Source organism: Pteronotus mesoamericanus, unplaced genomic scaffold (assembly GCF_021234165.1).
Source record: "Pteronotus mesoamericanus isolate MK-2021 breed Mesoamerican mustached bat unplaced genomic scaffold, CSHL_Meso_final contig_25, whole genome shotgun sequence".
Lineage (NCBI taxonomy): Eukaryota > Metazoa > Chordata > Mammalia > Chiroptera > Mormoopidae > Pteronotus > Pteronotus mesoamericanus.
The window spans coordinates 23081327-23092372 of record NW_026555105.1 but is presented as its reverse complement, the minus strand read 5'-3'; the positions used below and the strand labels follow the sequence as shown (position 1 = coordinate 23092372).

Genomic DNA, 11046 nt, shown 5'->3' with positions numbered 1-11046 from the left:
CAGGATGCTGCGTTCGGGACAGAGCCGGGCCTCGTCCCAGATGCGGGGCACAAGGTGAAAGAGCTGAAGTCCTGCTGGACTGCAATGTGTATCTTTATCCTCGTCGCCCGCCTTTTCCCCCAGACGGTGAGTATTCCGGAGCAGCAAGTTTGAAATCGGCTCGGTTTGCTGACTGGTGCAGTCACTGCCCCTGGAAGCCTCCCACACGCTCCCGCCTTTGGTCCCCGCGCCGGGGCGGGTCTTTGCACCGCGGGGTCGAATCCACCCTCGACAGCTCGCCCTGCCCCCACCTCGCAGACTTTCAGGGTCTCATGGGGTCCCCTGGGAGGTCGCGTCGGAAGAGCAGGAGCGGGAGAGGAATGGGGCTCAGGGTTCGGCGTCGGGAGCCCCTTCCCCAAATCAGAGGGACTCCTCCCAGTCGCCAAAGATGTGGGGTTCAGGGAGGGCGTGGTCCCACTGAATTTGTTAGAGAGACTTGGGGGCTGAGCTCAAGGGGCTTGGGAGGTAACAGGCGAGGAGCAGAGAAGCTCGGGGCTGACTCGCGGGACCCTGGAATGGGTGAAACAGTGGGGTCCCAAGTGCGGGCTGGGACGCATCGGCCAAAGGGTTAAAGCACTGTGCCCGCCCCAGCCCGAGGATTGGCGGCCCCGGGGGGCGTGGCCGGAGGGCGGGCCCACGTTTGCCGCAGCTGCGGGTGGGCGGGGCCTGGGCGGGGAGCGGGAGGGGCGCGGAGCGGAGCCGGGCCCGCGCCGCGCGCCCCGCCGGGCGGGCTTCGGGCTGCGCCAGCGAGCCGGGCCAGTGGCGTCGGTTCCGAAGACCCAGCGCCGGACCTTGAAGCAGCGAGTAAGTGAGGCAGGTCCACCCGCGGCGCCCCTCCCGGCTCCGACCTATAGCTGTGCCCTCTGCACCGCGAAGCTGGTCCGGCTGTACCCAGAGCTGGGGAGGGGGCGCGTCCCGCTGCTGGGGTCCCGGTGGGGAGGAGGGGAGTGGAGATGAGGCCGATGATGTCATGGATGCTTCGTCTGGCCTGGGGAGCGGTGGAGGCCGGAGGGGGTGCGGCCCGGATTATGTCACCTCTTCCCTCTGCGCCCCGCCCCCTGGGGCCACACGCGTTGGTGGGGAGGTGCGGGCGGGATTTCCCCCACCACAGAGACCCCCGCGCACCTTCTCGGGACAGCCTGTGTTCGGGGTCTCTATCTGTGGCGCTGCGGGCCGTGGGCTGTTAGTGAATGGCGAACACCCCCACCCCTCAGCGCGGAGACTCGTGTGTGCGCGCGTGTGTATGGGGGGGGGCGCTGTCAGCCCCCACAGTCTTGAAACACGAGCTTCATCAGAACCAGTATCTAGTGGATGGGCCCCCTTCCCTCGTTGTTGCCAAGGGAGGATGGATCTCCCCTCACACATCCCAAACAAGTTCTGGAGACCTCTGCACCCCCAAAAGATTTATAGTGCCCCCAAGCTCTTTTCTCCCTTAGTCCTTCTTCCCGGAAGACCTTCCTAATTTTCCTGTCCAGATTTCCATTGCTCATCACTAGCAACCCCACACATATTTTCTCTGCATCTCCTTAGTGCCAGAACCCAGAGACCCCCAGGACTTTGCCATCTGTGTCCCCCTGGGCACCCACAGGCCAGCGCCAGGGAAGGCTCAGAGTGAAATCTGCCTGCAGTAGCCTGAGCCAAGTGCTCCAAGACCTCTTCCTGCCATGGGCAATCAGGGATGCTGTTCTGGGAACCAGCATTTGGATTGGGCCTTGAAGGATGCAGGATGGGTACAGAGATCTGGGAAGAGATAGTATGGGGAGTGGAGAGGGACTCAGGTCAGGGCAAGTAGAATGGGCAGTGGGAGAGGCCTCCGCTCTGGTTCTGGGGCTGAGAGGAATGCCAGGCATTTTACCCATAATACATATACTTCTTTAGATTCCTGTAAGGTAAGTGTGAGAGCCTGAGGTGAAATAACCTGCACGCGGTTCCACCCCTAATTTATACTTGGAGCTGATGCCTCTAGAACTCTGTCTAGTCTCCTGCGCTTGGTGCTGCTCATGGAAGAATTTGGGCAGAGCAGGGACAAGATCAGCTTTGCCCTTTAGAAGGAGTCTCCTGGCAGTTTCATGAGGGAGGGAGTGTAGGGGAAGAAAGGCCAGTGAGGAGCTTCCAGCAAAGGTGCTGACAGGAGGGGCTGCTAAGATCTTTAGGAGGTGAATGGGCAGGGCTCAGGACCTCAGAGACCCCAAGAGAAGGTGGAATGTTCTAGCTTTGGGAGAGACACAGGTAGAGAGAGGCTAGGTGGCCAGACTAGGTTGGAGGAACCTGCCCATGTCACCCACAGGTAGAGTCCTTTTGGCCCTTTGTGACTGATATACTGTAAGTAATGTCCCAGGCACTGAGGGTTGATGTAACAGAGATAGAGGTAGAGTCAGGCAACAGGCTGTCATCCAGGTTGTTGAGCTGATGCCATGAGGCTGCCATTGCAGACCACACTCGGCTACTGGGGCCAGTTCAGGGTTCTAACCCACAGATGAAGCTCAACTCAGCTTCTGCCTATCAGGGAAACATACATCCCTCCTTGTCCTGCCAGCTCCCTGCTGGGGTTTTAATGAAACAAATTTGGAATAGGCAAGAAGTAGGGAACGCTTTCATGAGGTTAGCCATGACAGATTAGAATAATGTTAAGAAGCTCTTTGGGGAGTGAGGCTTGAAGTACCGCTGCTTTGAGTTGGCAGTAAAGGATTCCTAGGTAAAGCACAAGTATAAGATGCTTGGGAGACAGTCCTGTGACCTCATTTCTATCCAGGACTCTGGGTGTCTGAGCCGTGATGGGGACCACACACGCTAGGCAAACAGTGGGGCAAAGTGGCATAAGACCAGCCCCAGCCTATGGTCAGATTCTCCTTTCCTGGGTCTCAGAGAAGGTACCAGTACTGCATGCTTGTATTGCACCTTAGAGTTTACAAAGCACCTTCCCCAGAATTATCCCGTCACTCTCATGATCAACACGATCACTCCTGAGGTTCGCTCATGCCCATGCCCAGACCTCTGGCACGGCCCCCTTACCTAGACTTCAGTCTTGCCACTGGAGCCTTCCTTTGGTATATCAACACGCTCAGGTTTCTATTGTATTTAATTTTAAAATTAGAAGAAAAAAAAAAAAAGGCCCTTGGATCCCAAACCACTTAAATGACTGCCTTCATTTAGCAGGGTACCTCCCATCTTTCCCTCCAGGCCCTTCTACTCCTGTAGTCTGGCTCTGCCTCACACCACCTTTCTGAACCATTCTTTCACAAATTCCAGTGATGTTTGCACCTGCCAAATCCAGGGTACATTCTCCAATCCCACTTCTACCCAGCCCCTTTTTAATACCAGAATTGCATCCACGTTCTTCAAGGCCCCATCTTGGTCTATGGGGCCTACCTTTTCCTGGCCTTTCTTCTGGTCCTACACTGTCTCCCAGGCTTCTGGGCCTTGGTTACCCTAGCTAGTTGCTTGGCCCCACCCACACTACCCTTGAATGCTGATGATGCCAGTCTCTCTAGCCAGGATGTGAGAGATATCTTTCTCTGGTCTTCCCCGAAGTACCTATTTCCCACAGGCATTCTCCCCCTGTCATGTTAAATGTGTCACACCCATCCTGTTGCCCCAGCCCGGATCGTCCCTTGCTCCCACCCCCTGAACACCACCTGTAAGAACTTTTGTCACTTCTTCCTCCCGAATCCTGCCCAGGCCTTCACACCGGTTCCAAGCCTCAGGCCACTCAGCCGCCCTCCTCCCAGGCCTCAGTTGCTCCCCACACGGCACTAGGGATGGTGAGAAATGGGAGTCATGATTGGGATGGGAGGGGGATTTCTGAGCTGAGGGTTAGCCAGGGCAGCGTATGCTAGGAGTGGAGGAAAAGCGGGACTAGGGTGAGGCATGAGGAGCAGGCACCCAGGGCACCAAAGTAAAGAGGTCCTCTCTCTGGGTCTGCACTTGCTAATCCTGCACTTCTGTTGTGGCCTACGGGGACGGACTGGCCAAGGAGGTAGGTGGTAAAGTCCTGTTCTCCACACTAGGGAGCAGGTGCTGCGAGAGTGGAATTTCACAAAGGCAGTGTGGACTGGCTTGGTGAACTTCCAACCACCCAGGGCTGTAATTCCAGGTGAGGCTAGACTATTGAAGGGCAATAGTTTTGCTCAGCTCTCCTCGTCTCCTGATAGGATGGACACATTAGAAGAGAGTCTGAGGAGTGCTCCAGGGGCTGTGGGATGCCCCCTGGACCCCTTCACCTTGGTAGAGGAAGGCTCCCTGCCTGCCTTCTGATGGGAGCAGGAGGTAAGGGCCTGGAGGGCGACCCTGCCATGTCTGGCACAAGTATCTGAGCATCTACATCAGTGGTAGGCACTGCCTGCTGCCCCTGCCAGGATGGATTATTCAGATCTCTGGGGCAGGTGTTCCCAGGTGCAGACTTGAGACAAAGGGACCAGGAAGCAGGGCCTCCCTGAGCACAAGTAACCCGAGGCCCTGCTCGCCCTGCTGGCCCTGTTCCTGTGGGCAGGCCTTAGCGGGTGGGGACGCACGCCCACTGAGGGGCGCCGAGGGCTTTTTGGTGTACTGAGCAGCTTTAAGGTCCACAAGGGGTGGGAGAGGGGAGTAATCCAGGAGGTCTTCCCGGAGGCAGTGAATTCTCAGGTGGAGGTAGGGGGGGTTGGTGTAGTTAGGCTGGCGCAGCGCAGAATCTTCCCCGGGCGCCGCTGGGTGCGCAGGCCCCGCCCATCCCCGCCCACCTGTGGGAAAGGCAGGCCCTGAGGGAGGCTCGGCGGCGCGGGCTGGTAGAGGCATTGCGTTCCCAGCGGGCTTGGGGGCTTCTGCCGAGATATTGGACGCGGGGAGGGGGCCCTCCGTGCCAGGCCCCTGTGCTGCCCACTTGGGAAGACCTCCAGGAGGGCTCCTTGGCCACTCGCGGCAGCCGCGGTCCCAGGGGGGCCGCGGGGACCAGGCATGCCCGTGGTGGCCCTGAGGCGCGCTGTAAAAGCAGCTCCTGCCCCTGCCCCCGTCTCCAAGACTCCCAGTCGTTGCTCGGCACCCTTCATCTAAGAGCGCCTGGCACGTGGCATCTCCGTGAGGTAGGTCCTTCATTCCTCCCATTTCGCAGAGAAGAAAACTGCAGACCGAGATGGCTCTGTCGGCCCTTCCAAAGTCGCGGAGCTGGTTCGGGCCGAGCCCGGACAGCGAGAATGAGGCACATGGCCCCTGCAGACCGGGCCCCGGAGGGTCCCAGGCCTGAGGACCTTCGGTCCCCCACCCCCTTGGAAAAGCAAGGAGAGGAACCGGCGCTGGTAGTGAGCCTCCACTTCTGCCCTTGACTGCAACACCCTAGGTTAGGGCGCTGGGAAGGACCCCACCCACAATTTTTGGATAGGGATTGGTTTCTCTCCCTACTTTAACTTCTGAGGTTCCCTCTTGGATTCAGATGCTGCTGTCCCCTTCCAACCCCATCTACCTGCCCATGAGGTTGGGATGTAGAGGCCCAGACCCAGGGTAAAGAACCCTAAATTCTGGAGGTTGCAGTGAAGAATTGAGGGGGCCACTGAGTCTGCAAGGCTTGTGGGGGAGGTGGTGTTGAGGGGTGGAAAACAGAGCTGAGCAAAGCTGGACAGGGGTGATGTGCATGGTGGCCTGGGCTTGGGTCTTGTCAGGTGGGTAACAGGCGGCCTCCATTACCAAGTTATCACTTTCCCCCCAGCCCCATTCCTCCCATTCCTTCAGTTTGGGTGTCTGGGAATTCTTGTATCTGTTGTAGGGAAGGGGACACTGAGAGGTAGGGAGCAGGTGGTGCTGGGGCTGACTTACCTGGTGTGGTGTGGTGGGCATGGGGGTGGGTCTGATCTGTCTGATCTCTGCTTTCCCACCTGTGCCCACAGTGACCCCCTGGCTTAGTCATGGCGAAGCTGGAGACACTGCCTGTGCGCGCCGACTCAGGGCGGGACCCCCTCCTGGCCTTTGCCCCGCGGCCCTCTGAGCTCGGACCCCCTGACCCTCGCCTGGCCATAGGCAGCGTGGGCAGTGGGGTGGCCCATGCCCAAGAGTTCACCATGAAGAGCGTGGGGACCCGCACAGGGGGTGGGGGCAGCCAGGGCAGTTTTCCCGGCCCCCGGGCTGGTGGGAGTGGGGCCAGCAGGGAGAGGCCAGGCCGCTACCCCTCTGAGGATAAAGCTCTCGCCAACTCCCTCTACCTCAACGGCGAGCTGCGGGGCAGTGACCACACGGACGTCTGTGGCAATGTGGTGGGCGGCAGCGGTGGCAGCAGCAGTAGTGGCGGCAGCGACAAGGCCCCGCCGCAGTATCGCGAGCCCAGCCACCCACCTAAGCTCCTGGCCACCTCTGGCAAGCTAGACCAGGTCAGTTCCCAGGGCCTTTCTCTGGGGAGGGGAGGCGGCCCGGAGAGGGGGGCGGAGTGGGCCTTCTTGGAATTTGGGTTGGAGGAGCCAGGATGGAGGCTGGGGCCTTGGGGGCCCAGTCCGGCTGTTGGGTCCAGGGCAATGAATGGGCTTGGGTGGGCCAGGAGGTAGAGACCCTGCCCTGAGCAACTCCTGGATGGAGATCAGTGGGGGTGGGAGGTGGTGTGAAAAGTCTTGGCCAGAGGGAAGAGGCTAGGGTCAAGGCTAAGGCCCCATCCTGATGTCCACTTCCCCTTCCTTACCTTTACACAGTGCTCAGAGCCACTAGTTCGGCCTTCAGCCTTCAAGCCTGTTGTACCCAAGAACTTCCACTCCATGCAGAACTTGTGTCCCCCACAAACCAGCGGGACCCCTGAGGGACGACAGGGACCTGGTGGCCTTAAGGGCGGACTGGACAAGTCTCGGACCATGACCCCAGCGGGCGGGGGTGGGGGCGGCCTCTCAGACTCAGGCCGGAACTCACTCACAAGCCTGCCCACCTACAGCTCTAGCTATAGCCAGCACCTGGCGCCCCTCAGTGCCTCCACTAGCCACATCAATCGCATTGGCACTGCCAGCTATGGTAGTGGTAGTGGCAGTGGCAGCAGCGGTGGGGGGTCGGGCTACCAGGACCTGGCGACCTCTGACAGTGGGCGGGCCTCCAGCAAGAGCGGGTCATCCTCATCCATGGGGCGGCCTGGCCACCTGGGATCGGGAGAGGGCGGAGGTGGAGGCCTGCCTTTTGCGGCATGCTCACCACCCTCGCCCAGTGCTCTGATCCAGGATCTAGAGGAGCGGCTGTGGGAGAAGGAGCAGGAGGTGGCAGCTCTGCGACGGAGCTTGGAGCAGAGTGAGGTGGCCGTGGCCCAGGTGCTAGAGGAGCGGCAGAAGGCATGGGAGCGTGAGCTGGCTGAGCTGCGGCAGGGCTGCAGTGGGAAGCTGCAGCAGGTGGCCCGCCGTGCCCAGCGTGCCCAGCAGGGCCTACAGCTGCAGGTGCTGCGGCTGCAGCAGGACAAGAAGCAGCTGCAGGAGGAGGCAGCCCGGCTGATGCGACAGCGGGAAGAGCTTGAGGACAAGGTGGCCGCCTGTCAGAAGGAGCAGGCCGACTTTCTGCCCCGGATGGAGGAAACCAAGTGGGAGGTGCGGGTTGGGGGCTTGGGTCTTCTCCCTGTCTGCTCTTCTTTCTGTCCCTCTGGAGAAACCCAGTGCAATAGGCCACCACTATCACAAGGGGAGTGAAAGTTGGGGGAGGGGCACAAGATTGATTAGGCGTGTCCGTGAGGACTAGAGCTGCCCCTGGGCTGGGTGTGGTTGGCCATATATGTCCCGAGTCCAAGGAGGGGGCCCTGTGTGTCACTTCTGCCCAGTCTGATGCCCTGGAGAAGCTTGGTACCTCTGGGGCTGGATTTGAGGGCTGGGTTGGGGTGAGCAGAGCTCTGCCTTCACCCAGCTTCTCCTGCCCAACCCTGCCCAGGTGTGCCAGAAGGCTGGGGAGATTTCACTCCTGAAGCAGCAGCTGAAGGACTCGCAGGCCGATGTGTCCCAGAAGCTGAGTGAGATTGTGGGGCTGCGCTCCCAGCTGCGGGAGGGCCGGGCCTCACTGCGGGAGAAAGAGGAGCAGCTGCTCAGCCTAAGGGACTCCTTCAGCAGCAAGCAGGCCAGCCTGGAGCTGGCTGAGGGCGAGTTACCCGCTCCCTGCCTCAAGCCTGCACTGACCCCCGTGGACCCCACTGAGCCACAGGATGCTCTGGCCACCTGTGAGAGTGATGAGGCCAAGATGCGCCGGCAGGCCGGGGTGGCCGCTGCCGCCTCCTTGGTCTCCTTGGATGGGGAGGTGGATGCTGGCGGGGAGAGCGGGACGAGGGCCCTGCGGCGGGAGGTCGGGCGGCTGCAGGCCGAGCTAGCAGCAGAGCGGCGAGCTCGGGAGCGCCAGGGGGCCAGCTTCGCAGAGGAGCGCCGCGTGTGGCTGGAGGAGAAGGAGAAGGTCATCGAGTACCAGAAGCAGCTACAGCTGAGCTATGTGGAGATGTACCAGCGCAACCAGCAGCTGGAGCGGCGGCTGCGGGAGCGTGGGGCCGCGGGGGGTGCCAGTACACCCACCCCCCAACATGGCGAGGAGAAGAAAGCCTGGACCCCCTCCCGCCTCGAGCGCATTGAGTCCACAGAAATCTGATCCCTGACCTGGGCATTCGGACTTTTGACAAATGCCCTGTCAAAGGCCAGAGTACCCAGTATCCTCTCCCACCATCTCTCTTCTTCACTGTTCCCCATATCCCCAGACCAAAGAGGTTCTCAAAGCAGCTGTGACCAGGTCCCTACCCTCCCTGCACTGAGTGCCCTCCTAGCTCTACCACTGCCCCTCTGGGCAGCCCACTCTGACCCTCCTCCCAAGGAGGGAACGGGGAGGGGAGAGCTAGTGGGGATTAGGGGCCCAGGTTCCCTTTGTTGGCACTCCCGTTGGAGATTGAGGCAGCAGGCCTGCAATGCCATGAGGTGCCCCAGCCCCTCAATGAGTTTGGGCTGCTACTGTCGGCCACCCTGTGTGCAGTGATGTTCTCGTGCTCACCTCCTAGGCTGTGTAGCCTGAGGGGGCCTGCATGGGGTCTGCTGAAACTGGTAGACCTTGGGTTCCTGGCCTCTCTCCTTCCTGCACTATTCTCCCTCCCTGGGCAGATTGGCAGGACAAGTGGGAGCAGATGGCCTGGCTGTGGTTGAGAGGGCTACCTGCCCAGCCCCTCCCCGCCAAGGTCTCTTGGGCTCAGGCCTCAGAGCCTGGCTTGGTCCTGAGTGTGTGTCCATATGTATGTGTTGGGGAAGGAGGGGCTGGGGCTGGAGGCTCAGTGCCCTGGAAAGATTTGCCTTCCTGTTTCTGGGAAGGGTCACCTGGAGGCTTCTAAGCTCCCCCCATCCCCACACAAACACCCTCTTTTCTAGCCAGGATCAAAGGGCAATAGCCTCATCTGCCTGGCTGACCCCACACCCAGGGCCACTATCTGGTTCTAACTACAGCTATTAAGTGCTACCTGCCTCTCAGGCACTCCGCTCACCCAGTTCCTGAGGTCATGAGTGTCTGTGATGTCTTCCCCACTCAGTTCCCCCAACCTCCTTCTGCTTTCAGCTCATTGTCCTCCCAGGCCACCTCTTCCCCCAAACCTCACCTTTTCTTCCAATAGAAAATTTTGCTTGATATTTGGTGCACTGTCCACTTCCAAGCTCCACTGGGCCCAAGCCTGAGCCTGAGGCCCTTGTTTTGGGGGGTAGGGGGGTGGGGGTTTGTGATTGCCCTCGAAGAACAAGGCTGACTTGAGAGGAACACTCTTGGGTTCCCAGGTCCCTAAGGTAGCCCACTGTTCACCCAGGGTAGGCCTGGCATGGCCATCCGTGGGAGTTGGGACAGTCAATGTGATTTCCTCCTCTTATGGGCCCTCTCAGAGTCCATCTCCCCAAGATAGGAAGGGAAAGGCAAATTTCTAATTCACCAGCAATAAAAATTGGAGGAGGCTTGGCGCTTAGTCCTCGTATTTCTCTCTTTTCACTCTCTCCCTCCCATCCCCAAGAATAGTTTTGGGGACAGGGTGGAGAGAGCTGGCAACTACTGTGAGCAAGTCCCCTAACCCCTGACCAGCCTCCTCCCATGACTGGTGACTGTTTAATAAGCTGTGCGTTCCCCCATGAAAACAGAAGTGCCCCTCTTTGTGGCCTCTATCTCTTTGCACAGCCCCTTCCGGTGGCCCTCACCAGACCTCTGAACTGGGTTGGGGGGCCATCGTGGCAATCACTGCCCATTCCGCTCACCCCTCAGTGCACCTGCCCCAGAACCTGGGCCTGGGCCAGAGGGGCAGGGGGAAGAGAAGACACTAGTAGGAAAAAAAAAAACAAAACAAAACAAAAAAAAATGAACAGACTCAGCTTTGGGACTTCCAACCACAAAAGAAATTATATATAAATATATATAAATATATATCTCTACCATATGTGATGGAAAGACTTTGTTTTCTTTTCCCAAAGAAATAAAATTGAGAAAGCCTCTTGAGTGGCACTCTTTGGCCTGTTTGTGTCTTTGAAGGTGAGGGTAGTGTGGAGGGCAAAGCTGGAGTAAACATTTCCCAGGGGAGGCATGAGACTGGAGGTGCTCACTGGGCTGTGCCAGGAGGTTGGCTCAAAGCCCAGAATCCTCCATGTTGCCCAGGAGGAGTCATGGTTCCACATTTCTGCCTAGTGGGGCCTTCTCTTCTGAAAGTTGCCCAAAGTGTTTCAAGCTGGTTCCAGCTCAGAATCTGGACACCCGGCTTCTGGCCAGAAGACAGGCGTTGCAGAACAGCTAGATGCAGCCTGCAGTGGCCTGAGCCACCTTACAGCAGTGGGCTGATATTTGTGGGAAGAATATATAGTAATAAAGGTTGAGAACTGGTTTGTAATTAGTGGTGAGTCCAAAAATGCAGAAGGGACCCAAGCGTGCTGCAAGCAGGGAGCCATCCTTTGGGGGTAAGTGCTGTCTTTTGTGATAATTTCTTCTGTCACCCTTACAAAGCCCCCAACCAAGAATGTATTCCGCTGCAAGTAACACAACCTGACTTACAGGACCTTAAAGAATGACATTTTTTCTCACCTGACAAGCCCGGTAGGCATCCTAAGT

The 11046-nt window shown here is 58.9% G+C and overlaps 1 protein-coding gene across 5 annotated transcripts; it reads left to right on the top strand.

Annotated features, from left to right (window-relative positions):
• LZTS3 (leucine zipper tumor suppressor family member 3) lies at positions 1-10429 on the top strand. 5 transcript variants are annotated; one of them, XM_054573966.1, is made up of 6 exons: positions 1-126; positions 4191-4305; positions 5126-5350; positions 5895-6371; positions 6684-7550; positions 7885-10429. In XM_054573966.1, the coding sequence occupies exons 4-6, from the start codon at positions 5913-5915 to the stop codon at positions 8581-8583; spliced, it is 2025 nt and encodes a 674-aa protein (XP_054429941.1). In that variant the 5' UTR covers positions 1-126; positions 4191-4305; positions 5126-5350; positions 5895-5912; the 3' UTR covers positions 8584-10429. The 5 variants fall into 5 exon arrangements, with proteins under 5 accessions (XP_054429941.1, XP_054429940.1, XP_054429942.1 ...); XM_054573965.1 differs by lacking the exon at positions 1-126 and adding an exon at positions 714-843; XM_054573967.1 differs by lacking the exons at positions 1-126; positions 4191-4305 and adding an exon at positions 714-843 and having other exon boundaries at positions 5126-5309.
• The last annotated feature ends 617 nt before the right edge of the window (positions 10430-11046 follow it).